Raw genomic sequence first — 17,345 nt, forward strand, 5'->3', positions numbered from 1 at the left:
TGCTTTGCCTAATTTTGAATAAAAGTTGCTCTTTTTTAATAAAAAGTACAATATTTACATACATGGTGTGTTGTGAGTTAATTTTGTGAGTTTTCTTGCTAGCAAATTTTATGGGTTTGCTTGCAAGCAAATTTTATGTGACAGACTCCGGTAGCCAATGGCAGAAAGACAGATCTCTGAATCTGTGATTCTGTGAGCAACTCAATCTGTCTGCCTGCTTTGCCTGATTTTGGGTAAAAGTTACTATTTTTTTATAAAAAATTCAATATTTACATAAATATTTATAATATTTACATATAAGCCATGCCCAGCTAGTCATATGACTACCAAGCCATACCCACAAATTAGGCCACACCCAAGAAGCAGTTAAGAAATTTGTATCCCACCCCTGCCTCTGTATGTTTGTGTGTGTGTGTGTGTGTGTGTGTGTGTGTGTGAGAGAGAGAGAGAGAGAGAGAGAGATTTGATCAGATCTCTCTCTCACACACACATACCAACGTCAGCAAGCCACCAACAGTCAAAATTCATATTAGTGGTCCCCAGGATTTAAAATTATGAGTTTGGTGGTCCCTGTGTCCAAAAGGTTGGCGACCCCTGGTCTAGGACAACTCTCTACCACAACCTTGCCACCGCCATCTCGTGCCACCACCTCATTACCACCACCTTGCTGTGGCACATCTCACCCTGGCCAACTTATCATGATGGGCCTTCCACTCCCGCTTAGCCCACCTGTTGTAGTGGAAAGCGAGGAGAGGAGGTCTTTATAGAAAGAATGTGGGCTGGTGGGAACTTTTGCCTCCCTTCAGCCAGGCCAGCTTTGGAAACTAGAGTGGAAGGCCCAAGTGTCCATGGAAAATTGGCTGGAACTAGTGGCCAAAGATGAGTTGGCCATTGTAAGGTGTCCCATTCCATGCTGATGTAAAGTCTTCACCCAGAGTGTTACAGATCAAATACTTGACTTCATTTTTTAAAATATGAGTTTCTTGTAAACTAATTATAACTTGTTTCAATTTTCTCAAACAGTGAAAAGTATTTTTAGGAGCATTTACTCCATTTATATTGTATGTTAAACTTTAAAATTCTAAAGAAAAGTTTATTGAAGTAGTGAGCTGTATGTATCTCCCAATGTAAAGTTTTCTTTCTCAGTATCTTTCGTCAGTTGTAATCTTGTGAAATTTTGTCAGCAATCTCTATAGAAGTTTAGTCCAATTCCTCCTTAAGCCCTTTAGTTTTTAGTTTTTTAAAAAACTATTTAGTCTTATCAGCTTTTTTCCTCAAAGTCTTCAATTTAACTTGTAAACATTATATTAGTATTTGACCTGAATCAAGTATCATCTGAAGCAATATCTGCCGGAATGGGACCTTCAGGCTCCTACCCTTGGCCTTGCTTCCTTCTCCTCCAGGCTTCCACCTCTACCCATTTACCTCTAGCTTTCCTCCTCAGCTGGTCCTCCCCCAACCATTGGCTCTGGCCAATGGGCCTCCTTCCATCCACCCTGCGCCCTTTGGCTCAGTCCATTCACCAAAACACTGTTTTGCCAGCCAATTAGGTGGCAAATAGAAACCATGGTGCTTCAGCCTGTCAGTGTGCAAGATCTTGGGGGCTGTGGGGCTATGGGGGAGGAGTGACAGCCAAACAGCACAGGCTCACAGCCTCAGATGCTTATTAGGGTAAAGAAAGAAGGGGAGGGAGGGAGATCACGTCTTGGCTCCAGCCCCATGGAAGGCTGCAAGCATCTCCCATCATCCATCTCACCTTCTCTCATCTTTCCCACCCCAATGTCACAGCCTGTCTGGATGTCTTCTCCCTCACTGCCCCTCTTTCAGCCTTTTGTGGGGATTTATGTTTCTTTTATTTTTCTTTGGGAAGGATGAAGGGAAGGAACCTCCTTGGAGGCAATTTAGTCCTCTGCTCAAGCAGGAGACCTTATATCATCTGGGTTATTTGGGTCCCTTCCAACTCGGTTTTTCCATGATTCCATAAGGGTTTCCTGCTTGAGCAGGGAGTTGGACTAGATGACCTCGGAAGTCCCTTCCAGCCCTGGGTTATTGTACTATTTCAAAGCGTCTTTTGAAGCCACATCTTGTGCCAAGATTTGTGGTCTTTCCTTCCTCTCCTTTCTCTCTCTATCTCTCTCCCTTCCTCCATCCATCCATCCATCCATATCTCATTCATTTCCCCTTCTCTCACTCCCTTTCTTTCTTTCTTTCTTTCTTTTTTTCTTACTTTCTTCCTTCCTTTTTTCTTTCTTTCTTTCCCTTCTTCCCTCACTCCCTCTTTTCTTATCTATCCCTCTTCTTCCTTCCTTTCTTTTTATTTCCTTTTTCTTTCTTTCCTTATTTCTTTTGTTTCCTTCTTTTCTTTCTTGTCTCTCCCTTCTTTCTCTTTCTTTCTCTCTCTCTGTCTTTCTGTCTTTCTCTCTTTTCTCTTCCTCCTTCTAGGATACCCACCCCAAACAAAAACTCCCTTGGATGAAGTCAGCCATTGCCACCTGGTTTACTGAACCAAACACCTCCTCGGCTTTTCCCTTTCAACCAAACCCAGCCGACCTCATGGCAGCAGCAGAAGAGGGGCCAGTGTGCACACGGCAGCCAGGAAGGAAGTCGCAGCAACAAATGCAACTGCACAACTTCTGTGAAGCTAAGATGTTTGGGGTGGACATAAAAACTTGCTTAAGCCATCTTAAAGTGCTTTGGTGCATTTTTCCCCGCTTCCCTGTCACCTCCCTGCTATCAACTGCCCATTCAGTGTCAGGGAGGCAGGATCAGATAAGGGGATCTTGGTAGCAGCTGGATCTGGATATGTAGGGTTTATTCAAAAAGAAAATAAAAGGGACTGAAAAAAGTTTTTTAAAAAAAGACCCACAAAAGGCTGCAAGTGGGGTGATGAGGGAGAAGACATCCAGGCAGGCTGTGACACTGAGGAGGGAAAAAACGAGAGATGAGAGAAGCTGATATGGAAGATGGGAGCTGCTTGCTGCCTTCCATGGGGCTGGGGCCAGGAAGCAATCTCTCTCCCTTCTTCCCTCCCCTTCCTTCCTTACCCTAACAAGCGTCTGAGGCTGTGAGCCTCTGCCGTTAGGCTGCCGCATTTCCCCCATAGCCCCACAGCTCCCAAGATATTGCATGCTGGCAGGCAGAAGCACCAGGGCTTCTGTCTGCCACCCAATTGGCTGGCAGCAAACTGACCCGTGTGGCCAAAGGCCTGGGACAAACAGCGTTTCAGTGAATGGACTGGGCCAAAGGGCACAGGGTGGACAGACAGAGTGTCTTTGGCCAGAGCAAATGGCTGGGGGAGAGCCAGTTGAGGCGGAAAGCTGGAGATAAATGGGAGGAGGAGGAGGAGGAGGCACGGCCAAGGGTAGGAATCTGAAGGTCCTAGACACACATCTGCTATTCTATCAGATTCTTACATATAATTTTAATCTAAAGTATAAACTGGTGGTAAAACATATAAAACAGCCTTTAATTCAAAGGAGCATGTTCTTGTTTACAAGTCCAACAAATCAGTGGGAGCAGTTTATAAAAAAAGACAGAATCAGTTTAAAGCTTTAAGTTGTAATCCTAGAACACAGACCTGTTAGTTTACAATCCCTAAAAAATCAAAATAAAAACTTCATGTTTAAATGCATTTGTTCTCTTTTGTTTCTAAGTTTTTACAAGTTAAATATTAGGAAAAATTCTAAACATTTCAGTATAATTCAGTATCATATAAATATAGCTCCAGAAGTAGTCTCCAAAGTATACTCATTTCTTCAAAAGTCTCCCTTTAACTACAAAGATGAATAAATAAAAACAAAATAGAAATGAAGAAAGTCTCTGGTGCCATAAAACCTGCTACATTGCCGCTGTGAAAATGACCCCCTCAATTGCTCAGCTCACAATCAATTAAGAAAACTTTCTGTTTTTGTAATTGTTGTGGAGCGATGGTAAGGAAGAGGCATGAGACCAGAGCGTACAACTAACAGGCTTTATTGCAAAGAATAAAGGGTTGTCGCGTCTGCTTGCTAACTTGCAGACCAGCGGGCGACAACGGCTGGCCCTGCTCGGCAGCCGGCTTATATAGCCGGCTGTCAAAGCGGAGCCAACCAATGGGAGCTGCTGGTGCTCCCGCTCAAACAGCGGACCTGGTTGGGGACCCCAACCAGTTCCACAGACATAACACTCCTTTCCCCCAGCTGGGAACATGCATAGTCCTGTAGATACGAGGGTTGTCTTCGCTGGCGACCAGAACGTCGCAGTTCGGGTGAACTGTCGGCCGGTGTCAAGTCCTGGTCTTCGGAACGTGCCTCAGCGGTCATTGGGGCGCGGGTTTGCCCGGCGTAGTGTCCTGTGGTGCTGATGAAAACCCCTGCTCAGGTTGGCCCGGCTGAGTCTCGAGGTCCGGCTGGTCAACGGGGCCGCTCGGTGGCTGGAGTGGTGACTCTGGCCGGAACTCGGGTTCTCCCGCCAGTCCTCTCGCTCGTCAGGGAAAACCAGGTTCCGCAGGGGATCCGCGTCAGGCACTGGTGAGGCGTCGTTGGCGCTGGCAGGTTGGCATGGGTTGGTATCTGTCGCGCCCTTCCACCGCCTTCTGAGTTGATCCACGTGTCTCCGCCACAAACGTCCATCCTCTAGGAGGACCCTGTAGGACCTGGGACCTGTGACTGACACGACTTGTCCTGGCACCCACAACGGATCCCCGCGTAGTTCCTGGCGTATACTAGGTCTTGTGGGCGAAGTCTCTGACCAGACTGTCGGACCCTAAGGGGTGTCTGGGCAGTAGTGGGGGTGTAGCCTGTCCAGGGTGGTTCTAAGGCGTCTCCCCATTAGAAGTTCGGCAGGAGATTTGTTGGTGGTGGTGCAGGGCGTTGTGTGCTGGCTGAGCAGGAAACGAGACAGTTTACAGTGCCAATCCTCCTGGCCAAACCTGGCGAGTGCCTCCTTGGCTGACCTAACTGCTCTCTCTGCCATCCCGTTGCTAGCGGGATGGAATGGTGCTGTAAGGACGTGTCTGATGCCCAAGTTAGCAGTGTACATGCTGAATTCACACGATGTGAACTGTGGGCCATTGTCTGAAACCAGCGTGTCAGGAAGTCCGTGGGTGACAAATAGACAGGTTAGGGCCTTAACTATCGCCTGGGTGGTGGTTGTGGGAAGTAAGGCTACATCAATCCACTTGGAGTATGAATCCACGACCACCAAGAAGGTCCTGCCATGTACAGGCCCAGCCAGGTCAACGTGCAAGCGGGACCAAGGGGCGTTTGCACTCTCCCATCTGGTGGGCGTGGCAGCTGGAGGGGCAGCCCTGGTTTGTTGGCAAGGCTGGCAAGAGCTTACCCAGTTGGCGATTTGAGCGTCCATGCCGGGCCACCAGATGTAGCTGCGGGCCAGGGCCTTCATTCTTACGATGCCCAGATGACCCTCATGAAGCACCTTCAGGATGGGCACTCGAAGGGAGGCTGGGATGACCACTCTTGTTCCCCACAATAGACAACCTTGCAACTTTGACAGTTCCTGCTGGCGGGTTTTAAAGGGGACAAAATCAGTTGTACATTGAGTTTCCGGCCACCCCCTTCCCACCCAGTCCAGAACCTGGGCGATGATTTTGTCCTTCTTTGAGTGCGCCGCGATGTCCTCGGCTGTCACTGGGAGCTTGAGTTCGTTGACCTCAAAAATGGCGTGGATAGGCGCTGGGTCTTCGACTGGAACTGGCAGGGGGCAGCGACTAAGGGCATCGCGTGGCTCAAGTTCTTACCGGGACGATGCACTAACTTGAATGAGTAAGCGGCCAAAAACAGGGTCCATCTGGTCATTCTGGGTGAAAGTACCTGCGGGGTTTGCTTATCTCCAGACAGAAGTCCTAAAAGAGGTTTGTGGTCAGTCACTAACTCAAAGTGGTGGCCAAACAAGAATTCGTGGAACTTCTTAACTGCAGCCACTGCAGCCAAGGCCTCTTTATCGATTTGGCTGTAGTTCCTCTCAGTTGGAGAAAGGGTCCTAGAAAAGAAAGCAATTGGTGCCTCGGAACCGTTGGGGAGTCTGTGGCTCAGGACAGCCCCAATGCCAAAAGGGATCGTCAGCAGCCAGGACCAGGGAAGACGTTGATCGAATTGAACTAGAACCGCTTCTGATGTGAGTAAGGATTTGACTGACTTGAAAGCATGGGTTTCCTTGGGTCCCCAGTGCCAGGGCGAGTCTTTATCTAGTAGCCTATGTAATGGTTCAGCGACCGATGCCTTGTGCGGGGGAATGAGGCGTAAAAGTTCAGGAGTCCCAGGAAAGCTTGAAGTTCAGTCTTGTTGGTGGGTGTGGGTGCCTCATGGATGGCCTTCACCTTGGACTCAACGGGATGGATGCCAGAGGCGTCTATTTTATAACCCAGAAAGTCCACCTGCCTAGTGGCGATGGCACACTTCTCCCTCTTAAGTTTAAGGCCATGCTGTCTAAACCTCTCCAGCACTGTCCTGACTCTCTGAATGAGCTGGGGTCGGTTCGTGGCTGAGACTAAGATGTCATCAAGCAGGGGACCACTCCTGGGAGACCCTGGAGAATCCTCTCCATGAGTGACTGGAAATGCCTGGGGCCACGCTGACCCCCGAATTGGAGGCGCCTACACTTGAATGCCCCCTGTGCGTGACTATGGTTTGTAATTCCGCTGTCTGCTCATCGACAGGGAACTGTTGGTATGCCTGGGACATGTCTAACTTGGCGAAAATGGTGCCGGTTCGAAAGTGTGTAACAGATGCTGAATAACGGGGACAGGGTATGCGCTGACCTGCAGATAGCGGTTGAGCGTGGTTTTGTAATCCGCACAGATTCTCAAACTGCCATCTTTCTTAAGTGGGGTGACTATGGGGTCTCCCATTTAGCGAAATCAGTGGGTTCTAGCACCCTTGCTTAAGTAGTTTGTCTAGTTCTGCGTCCAATTTGGGACGGATGGCAAAAGGTACCCTACGTGGTTTTAAACGAAGAGGGGTTGCCTGGGGGTCTACTGAAAATGATATGGGGGTGCCGAATAGCAACCCAGCTCATTGCTAAATACATCGGAAAAATCAGAAAATAGTGTATCTACATCAGAAGTTGAGACAGCATGGATCCCGGTTACACTAAGGCCGAGAGAAGGAAACCAATCAAGTCCCAATAGACTAGGAGGGTACCATTAACAACCACTAGAGGCAGATGGCCTTTAAAGGCTTGGAATTGAACAAGGAACTTGCCTTTCCCGAGGACAGAATGTTCTTGCCCTGGTAGTCCCGCAGCGTCAAGTGGCATCTTTGTAGCTGTTTCCTTGACAGTCTGGGCTGGATCCTCTTCAGGGTATCCCAGGAAATGATTGAGAGCGCGGATCCCGTGTCCACCTCCATCCTGCAGGGTTTACCTTCTAGGAAAACAGAAATTTTAATTTTATCAGGGGTTTGGGAAGTATGGTTAGCGTGGTAGCAGGTATAGCAGTCCTCCACTTGCCTTTGGGAGTTAGGAGGTGGTGGAGGCCTTTGAGGTAAAGATCGCCCTGCTTGGCAGACTCTAGCGATGTGACCCTTCTTTTGGCAGTTCAGGCAGATGGCTTTTCTGAACCTGCAGGATGCCCTAGGGTGGGAGCCTCCACAGGTTAGGCACATGGGAGGTTGTTTGGGGGTGAAGTTGTTTCGCTGCCCCGCTCCTACCTGTGAAGGCTTCTGATGTTTAAGGCGGTTAATGTCAGATGTGTCTGTGGGGTCATCTTCACTGATTACTTCTTCAGAATGGACAGTTGGCGTGCTGGGTTTAGATTGAGTGCCCTGAATTTAAGCTGCTGACTGGGCCGAGAGCTCAGCAGCCAGGGCTTCCTCCATGGCTAAGGCTAGAGTCAAGTCCTTTTTAGCCAGTAAAAGCCTCTGGAGTCTCAGGTCTCTCACCCCACAGACGATCTGGTCCAACAGCATGTCTTCCAAATATTCTTTGAATCCGCACTGTAAAGCGGCTGTTCTCAGGGCGGCCATGTATTCGTTGATCGACTCCCCCTCTGCCTGTTTCCTGACCCTGAAGGCATACCTTCTGGCTATTTGGGACGGTTTGGGCGAATAGTGATTTGAAAGTATTTCCTGTAGCTCATCCCATGGGATGCTTCTGATGGCGCGGGGTGCGACTAACGCTGTAGCGGTGTCGAAGACGGCGGCTCCGCAGTAACTCAGGAAATAGGACTTCTTCCTATGCTCCGCAGCGTCGGCTAAACCGATGGCGTCAAGAAAATGGCTGAATTGATTTTTGTAGGAGTCCCATGTTTCCTCGTTTGGTTTGAATGGAGGGAATGCTGAATTAATACTCATCGTGGAGAAAAGAACAGGTTCGTCTTCTTCAATCGCTATTTGAATTTGCGCTCTTAAAAAGAACGCGCTGCGGCTGTCTCTCTGGGCTGCGTAGCTCTTTTTGAAAATCGCTCTTGGTGAGCGTGGGCGGCCTCGGCTGCGGCGCCTGTGGCTCGTTTCAGCGAATCAGCTCGAACAATATCAATTTGAATTTCGCGCTCTTATGCGGCGTGGGCGGCGCGGCTACAGCGCCCGTGGCTTCACTCTCTGTGACTTACAGCTCTTTGAATAAACGCGTCTGGTTAGCCTTCGACCATCCCATCCTCGTCGCCAGTGTTGTGGAGCGATGGTAAGGAAGAGGCATGAGACCAGAGCGTACAACTAACAGGCTTTATTGCAAAGAATAAAGGGTTGTCGCGTCTGCTTGCTAACTTGCAGACCAGCGGGCGACAACGGCTGGCCCTGCTCGACAGCCGGCTTATATAGCCGGCTGTCAAACGGAGCCAACCAATGGGAGCTGCTGGTGCTCCCGCTCAAACAGCGGACCTGGTTGGGGACCCCAACCAGTTCCACAGACATAACAGTAATTTACTCATGAGGTCTGACAGTATGGGAGATAACTGGGTCAATTTACGATTTCATCTTTCAATCTGAATGGACAAATGCCAGATGCGCAGGGCGTAAAACAAGCTGCATTGTTGTTTCTAAGGCCATCACAAGAATCTAATCCAAGGATGTCAAACTTAATTTCACTGAGGGCCGCATCAGGATTGTGGTTGACCTTGGGGGGAGGGCATGTTCATGGTGGGCGTGGCTGGGTGGTCACAGCTGATTGGATGGGCCTGACTAGCTTAATGTCACTCACATTGGGGGGGGCACTTGTAATGGCCTGGGCAGGGCTGGGGGGAAATCCATTATCACCAGTGGAGGAAGATGGGACCAGGGCGAGTGCCAAACACTTGTCCACCAGAGAAAACTCACTGTCCTCCTCAGGTCACATGGTGGACCCCCAGACAGTGGTGTGGGCTGCCTGGAGCCCTTGCCAGTGGAGGCCAAGAGCCCAGCCTGGCCCTCAAGCTCTAAGGACCCCAGGATCTCATAACCCAGCCTAGCTCCATTTCCCCAGAGGGGCGCCCAGCTGCGCTTATCTCCTCAAGGCTACTGCTACTGTGCTCACTCTTTTTGGCCACATTGCTCATGGTGGGTGTGGGAGGGCAAAGTGTATGGGTCAGAGAGAGGCCCATTCCCTCTCCTTGGGAGAAGATCCAGCTTTGTAACCAAAGCATCGTTAGCTATAGGATAGGAGACCATCAGGAGAGGAGGTAAAGAATCTCTATCCCTATCAGTAAGAAAAGAAAAAATGTACAACAGCAGGGAACTTTCCATGTCCAGTCTCAGGAGAATGGCACTTTGGGAAAGACTGCTACTGACTTCTATGCTTTAGCTAGCATCAGACAACTAGCATCAGAAAACCAAGGGAAATCATCAAAATCATTAAAAAGCAAAAGCTGGAATATTTTGGACATATGATGAGACACCCAGAAAAATATGCAATACTTCATTTAGTCCTCCAGAGAAAGATTGAAGACTAACGAGGTCCAGCCTGAAGAATAAAATAATGGCTTCAAAATCTAAGGGACTGGTTTGGACAAAACTCAGCAGCACTTTTTTGTTTTGATAAACATTTTTCGTTATTTTGATAAAAATAGGATTGCCAACATGATCACCAGCATCTGATGACGGATATGGCACAAGAAAAAGAAGTGAGCCACAACTTTCTTAATCACTCTATTAATTGCAAGTAAAATTGGTAATATTTCTGCATGTACTTTTGCTCTACAGAAAGTTCCCACTGGGCCCTTGTTTTTCATTTTTCTTACCTTTGCAGGGGAATGGGATTCAAATAAGATGAGAGATGCCAATTTCCCCTGAAGCTTGAAGCAATTGAAAACCAAGATTTTTCATTTATATATTCCTTTTAGGGAATTATAAGAAAAAATAAGAATGAATGAATATTCATTATAGTTAAAAGCCAGAGATAGAAAGCATAACTGCGCCTTGGTGGTGCATTGTTTAGAGTGCAGTATTGCAAACTACTTCTGCTGACAGCCACCTGCCTGCAATTTGGCAGATCGAATCCCACCAGACTCAAGCCTTCCATCCTTCCAAGATAGGTAAAATGAGGACCCAGATCATTGGGGGCAATATGCTGACTCTGTAAACTGCTTAGAGGGGGCTGTAAAGCACTATAAAGCAATATATAAGTCTAAGTGCTATTGCTATAACTGAAAATGGTTAAAAACAACCATTACATAAAGATAGAATAATACAAGCAATTGTAATAGTTGGTATAAAAATGTATGCTAACAACTTTGGTAGATCTTACATTAATTAATGTCCAATTTTCATGGCTGCTACACTGTATTTTTCTAAGATCTTAGTAATAAACAATTTACAATCTGAAAAAAAGGTTATTATCAGATCAAGTACTGATGTAAAAGGGACAGAATATAGACATTATGAATGTGTCAGTGTTCCAACTAACAACTCCAACCCAATAAACTCTGAAACGGGCATTTTTTCAAAGTTCCATTTTATTAGAGTAGTCATGTAGGCACATCTGGGAAAACCCGAATCTGAGAGTTCCGGGTTTTCCCTTCCCAATAGAAATTCAAAGATCCATCCCCTGCACCCATCAGTCCATTATACAGTCCAATCACCATCCGCCCCAACTGGGCGCATCCCTCCAACCACTCCTTCCCCCTGTGCAGGATGGTTTGTCCTTGACTCAGAAGAAGAACGTTAGTATGTCTAAACTTCCACCTCTCTCTAAAATCCTCCCTCCCAAATTCCCAGGCACTAAAATGTGGCAGCATGGAAGTTGCTAAGAAAATATGGCTTTCAAAGCTGACAAATATCTCATTGATGGCACAATAAAATAGCAATAGATTGTTTCAGTACCCGCAGATTCATATGAAAAAGCACATTTTTCAAACAGTATTTTAGACCATCTTCCCTGTAATAATGCCAAAGAGAAATTTTCATGCATTTCTGAAAAAGAACAGACTATATATACATTTATTTCTTTACACGCAGGAAGTGGCATTGTTCAGCTTCAAAATCTCTAAAGCTTTTTCTGAATGAGAAATGTTTTCACTGCCTTCAAACTGAAGATTTATAATATGCAATCTATAACTGATGCAGGAAATCATGGAAGACTTCAACTCTGCAGCTTAAAAGAAAATCCAAGGCTCTATGCAGACCACAAGATGGCATTATTCTGCTATAAATAAAAACTGTTAAAGGGAAAACATCAAAAAATAAAGTAAGCATGTGAACTGTATTCAAATACATATTAAATTAATTTCATACTGATTTTTGTCTCAGTATCATCCATTTTTTTCCATTTATAAATAAATATAGTCCTCAGTCTGGAAAACATACAATTCTGTCTCAAGGTCTACCTAATTTCAATTGAAATTTCAGGCCTAAATTCAATATCAACATGATGTCATTTCACCAGATTAAAGGCAACAATAAATTAAACGATTATTCTTTTTTTTAAAAAGTGCTGAAATGTGATTCCAGAATTTGAAAAATAATTGTGGCCATTCAGTGCTTTTAAGAAAATCCATCATATAGAATCAAATTGCTCTAATATTTAAAAGTAATGAATGAAGTAACTTCATTACTTTTAAATAATGCAGGTATTATATATATTAAAAGGCATTTCATATTTTCATATATCCTACTTCAAATTTAATTAGAAAACTTATACATTTGATTAGAATATAAAGAAAAATATTTTGTAAAAAAATGAGCTAATATTTCACTATTTCTTCATTCTCAGCGATAACTCCTCACAATTTGAAAGTCAGTATAAATCTAGCCAATGTAGTAGCATATTAATAAACCAGAATGTTTTTTGTTTAGCTGCAATTGTTATAGCAAAGAGTTCACAACAATAGATCATGCTCTGCTTGGTCATCAGTTTCTGCATGCAATTCAAATGCTAACTTTGACCTGTAAAAGCCATAGGGAAAAGGCCCCGTGTTCAGGGCTCAGGTCAGAAATTAGAGGAACAGAGTCACTACATAGAAGAGATGGGCAACATAAAAAATAAATAAATGAATAAAAATAAATTACAGAAGATGGGAAAAATGGAGGTTTTCCAGAAGGCATTTCTCAGGGAATAATTATTTGCCATTAAATTGTCAAAAATGATTATTAGATTATTTGTTGCTGGGTTAGATTATGTTTCCATCAGATAGATTAACACTTTACACTTTACAGTATCCTTTTATAATTTTATTATGATTTTCTTTTGTAAACTATTGTAAACTGACACTTCAAAATATTTAATTATTAGACATTTTTAGTTTTTTAACAAAGAAAAAAGTCATGGAAATAGAGACTGACACTATAGTGACTTGCAAAGTGTGTTATATGTTTCAGCTTATGCCCACAGAAGACCCAAACTATGTAGGTATCAAATGTAAACTACTTGAATTACTAGAAGAAAAAATAAACGACCTAGAAGCAACTATAGCCACTCTGAAACTCAATGAACAAAGCAAGAAATCCCAACCTAAACAAGAAGACTACACCAAAAAAAAAGATACAACAGGAAGTAAACAGCTTCTAAAAATAACCCTAGTTATGTACCAAAAGAGCAAGACTGATAGAAACATGTCATTTTTAGAACAAAACAACAACCAAGACCAAAGCTCCAACTATCTACCCTAGTTTATTCCATTGAAGCCCCTCTGGAACTGAACAATCACTTTCATAGCCTCTCCATGGAAGAAAATATACAGATACTCACAATAGAGCATTCATCAATAGTTTCTAAAAAAGAGACACAACCCAGCATTCCCATGATAGGAAGAAAAATATTCCAAACTTCCCTAGGAAAAAAAAAGGTGAATATTGGTGATAGGAGATTCAATTCTCAGGGGACAGAAACTGTAGTCTGCAGTCCAGGCAGTCAATCTTGGGAGGCATATTGTCTCTCTGGAGCAAAATTCAAAGATGTAACTGAGATTATTACCAAAATAATCAACCCCACAGATTACTATCTCTTTCTTCTCCTACACATGGGGACCAATAACACAACAATGAATCTGAAAACAATACAAGATATTACAAACAGCTAGCAAAGAAATTTAAAGAATTAGCATAAGGTGACCAACCGTCCTCCTTTAGGGAGGACAGTCCTCCTTTTGTAAGTTCTGTCCTCTCTTGAAATGTGTCCTCCTACATGTCCTCCTTTTTGATATTTGAAGACTAATCTGTAAATCTCCGTATTTGATCGATGCCGATCCGATCCATTGTGTGTGATGTGATGTATTTGTATTTGACATGACAATTCGTCAAGGCTTGGTATAGTGGGGTAAGATGCAATTATGAGGCGCATGTGCTCCACACAGAATTGTTTTGAGAGAGTGTGCCATATGCAAGAGTGCACCATGCGCAAGAGTGCGCAGCGCGCATGAATGCACCGCATGCAAGAGTGCACTGCACGCAAGAATGCACCATGCGCAAGTGGCTTTGTTTTTTTTCTCCAATTTATTTGTGTCCTTATCATTGTAAAAAAGTTTGTCACCTTAATTAGCAGCACAATTGGTGTTTAACCAGCTTGTCTTCAGAAATTGTACTATAGGTGCTTCATCATTGGAGGTTTTTAAGAAAAGACTGAACAACTACTCTTTGGAATGATATAGGGCAGGGGTCTTAAATTCAAGGGTCGGGGCTGGATGCGGCCCACAGGGAGCTTAGATCTGGCCTGCAGGACTGCCCTGGAGACACCAAAGGACCAATCTGTGGTTCCTCTGCCAGCAAAACAGAGCTCGGGAGGACCACATGCAGCCCTTCCAGGCCCCATTGTAGGCCATGACAGCCTCCTGCAACCCTTTGCCAGGAAAAACAGAGCTCCATTTTCACTGGCTGAGGGCCACAGGCATCCCCAACACAAGTGACATCAAGCTGGACACCCTCACCCTGGCCATGCCCGCCCTGGCCCCCAAAGACAAACACAACCCTGATATGGCCCTTAATGAAGTAGAGTTTGAAATAGAGTAGACCCTGGTATAGGGTCTCCTGCTTGAGCAGAGGGTTGGACTAGAAGACCTCCAAGATCCCTTCCAGCTCTATTCTGATTGATATTGATTGAATGAAGAGTTATGATGCATAAAAATAACAGTTTGCAAAGAAGCTAGCATATAGTTGTGTCCTCTATCTACTGAATTATTAGCAGAATTAAGTTTCCAGATTTTCTTTTAAGAATACATTTGTATCCTGAAATTTTCACTTTAATTCTGTCCTTCCAATCTTTAAATTTATTTTAAGAATTGTACTTCATTACCATGAATATAATTTTTCCTAGTTTGCAAAATCAATACCAACAATTTGTTCCTATTGTATATCATTATGAAATACAGCAATAATATTTTCAGCATTGCATTTCTTTCAGAAAAATGTTCCATAGACACATGCAGTAATCAAAGAATTGTTCATAGCCCAACCTGTTCTCTTCTTCACAAATGAAATAATGAAACTGTTTATATCTTAACTGAGCTAAAAAATTTACTTCCTCCATTGTAACATTTGAACATCTGGAAAATATTAATTGAAGCATTCCCGAGATGATTGAACAATTAGATGAAATGCATAATTATGATTGCAAGATAAATGTGATTTTTTTTTAAAAAAATTGAAAAGTAGAAACTAGTAATTTCAACCTATTTTGTGCGATGAAAACAGAAAAGTGCTATTATTTCCATTCAATGAAATAACAATCTATTTAAATCAGAATGGTACTAAAAACAGCATCAATGATCCCATTATCCATATTTTTAAAAAATATATATAAAGATTATCAAAAAGACAATAGCTATAATATAAGAAATGAGAAAAATAAAACTATAATGTATAAAAAGAGGAAAATAAAGAAAATGATTAAATTGAAAAGTATAAACATGATTCTACATTAAAAGTCAGAAATTGTAATAACATACATTTAAAACAAAATGCTATTAATATTTGGAAAATCATTACTAAAATACTTAGTACAATACAAACTTAAGAAAATAGTCAATTGCTAAATATTAAAATTAAATTTAAAGCTAAAATTCAATCAAAGAATTTTACATTGTACTAGCAATGTGTTTTATATTTCTATAGTGCATGTTGTCAAGACCTGAGATAAGACGCGCACGCACATGCACACACGTATCTTTTGGCATTTAAAAAAGGGCATTTGGTGACATGGTATATTTTATATCATTGATTTTTCTCCTTTTAAAAAAAAAACCTAAGTGAGCTTGCAGAAACAATTCTTACACTTTACATTTTAGATGTTTGAAAACTATCTATGAGCAATTAATGATAAAAGAGATTTCTAAAACAAGAAAAAATGCATTGGTAATTTACCAGGAGGAAAAAAAGCAGCATTTAAGATTTCTGTTCTCACAAACAAATTACCCTCACATTTCACAATAAGAATGCTTCATCTCAAGAAGAGAAAAAGGGAAATAAGTAATATGTAATGTAGATTAAAAAGTGTTATCAATATTCAGCAGAGGTTATCTAGCCGCCTATTCACAATGATTAAAGTAGCTAACCATCATGAATAGAATGTTATGAGTAATTTTCCAGGAATTTGAAGACAATAATTCTTTTTCATTTGTCAAATAAGTCAAGGGAGTGAATATATGCAATGCATCTTTTCTCCTCCTATTGTCTCCACAACAACAACTTTGTACTGTCAAAATCACCCAGCCTGACTAAGATGGGACTTGAACTCACAATCTCCTGCTTTGTAGCCTGATGCCTTAAACATTAGACCAAACATCAGTTTTTTAAATATACTATATTATTAGTTTTCAGTGAGTAACAACTGAAAAAACATTTTAAGGTATATCTTAAAAGAAACTTAAAATTATTAGGTAGGAACAAAATATTTTGTGTGTACAAATGTCCACTTTAATTTTAAATTATTGTGTTTCAAGTAAGATATTATCTTTAAAAGTCTCAGAAGCAGAAATAAAACCTGATAAATTAAAAAAGAGAGACATATGCAAGGTACATTGGCATACACAGGCACCAAAATGCACTTTTCACTCTCCTGTTCAACAATTTCCCTTGCACCTTACAAGAAATCAAGACACATTTGAAAGTAATTATTATCTTTTATGTATTAATTTACTGCCTTTAATTCTATTCTTTGTCCTAGATAACTTGTAATTGCATTGCATGTTGCATTGCATGTTAAGTCTCAAAATACTGATATGTTAAAAACCAAAAAACCTTTGGGAATGTACATTTCTGAATCTGAATTAACACTGTTAATAATGTAGAAAAACAAAACCTTACCTTTGGTTCACATTTCCTGTGACAGAAATATTTGCAAACTAAAAAGAAAAAAGAAAAATGGAATTACTTCAAAGTAATACAACACATACAAAAGTATCAGATTATAATTGTACATTCAGTTCCGAAAGTTCTCTTTCACTGAATACTGTGGATGTTCAGCCATTTCTTTGAATTAGGAGAAACCAATGGAATCTATATTTTTTCCTTCTCTTATAATCATGTAAGTAGTTCCTTTTAAAACTTCTCTATGTTCTTTTTTCTATATGAGGTTAGGCATTCACATATATCAGAATCAGGCACTCACATATATCAGAAAATAGTCAGAGTAATTGAATTGTAATTTATTTCCAAGGCAGTAGTTAAAAACCAATGAAGCTCCTGAAGACCATAAATTCTTACTGAATCATAAATTCTTACTGACTCTCAAGTGACCATGAGTGATGTAATCATGTGACTTGATCTAAGACTGAAATTGCTTTTGCAACTCAGGAAACTGAATTTAAGGAAACAGTTTAGTATATCTGTTGCAATTCTTATTTAGAAGATGAGGTTCTTGAACACTAAAGGGAAAAAATTTCCCCCAAACTGTTAATTCATAATTGGAATGACTGGGAAATTTTTAGCAGAGCAGATTCAAATAATACATGTAAATAATACATATACAAATTCCTCTCCAACAGGAAACTTTCTTAATTGACTAATACA

General features: G+C 42.4%; 1 protein-coding gene across 8 annotated transcripts in view; it reads right to left on the reverse strand.

Moving 5' to 3' along the window:
- Nucleotides 1–17,345, reverse strand: part of TNS3 (tensin 3) — a 171,844-nt gene that overhangs the window by 128,059 nt on the left and 26,440 nt on the right. For 7 of the 8 annotated variants that reach the window (XM_087916678.1, XM_087916672.1, XM_087916675.1 and 4 more), the window contains one exon: nucleotides 16,641–16,678. Coding sequence is in view for 1 of the 8 variants with exons in the window: in XM_087916675.1 (XP_087772801.1) it covers nucleotides 16,641–16,678 (38 nt within the window). In the remaining 7 variants the exon portion in view is untranslated. Of the gene's footprint in view, nucleotides 1–16,640; nucleotides 16,679–16,944; nucleotides 16,967–17,345 lie in introns of those variants that run through there. The other variant, XM_087916673.1, reaches the window with a different exon arrangement.

The sequence above is a fragment of the Pseudonaja textilis genome, chromosome Z (genome assembly GCF_049901715.1).
Source record: "Pseudonaja textilis isolate UNSWEBS1 chromosome Z, rPseTex1.2, whole genome shotgun sequence".
In the NCBI taxonomy this organism is placed as follows: Eukaryota; Metazoa; Chordata; class Lepidosauria; order Squamata; family Elapidae; genus Pseudonaja; species Pseudonaja textilis.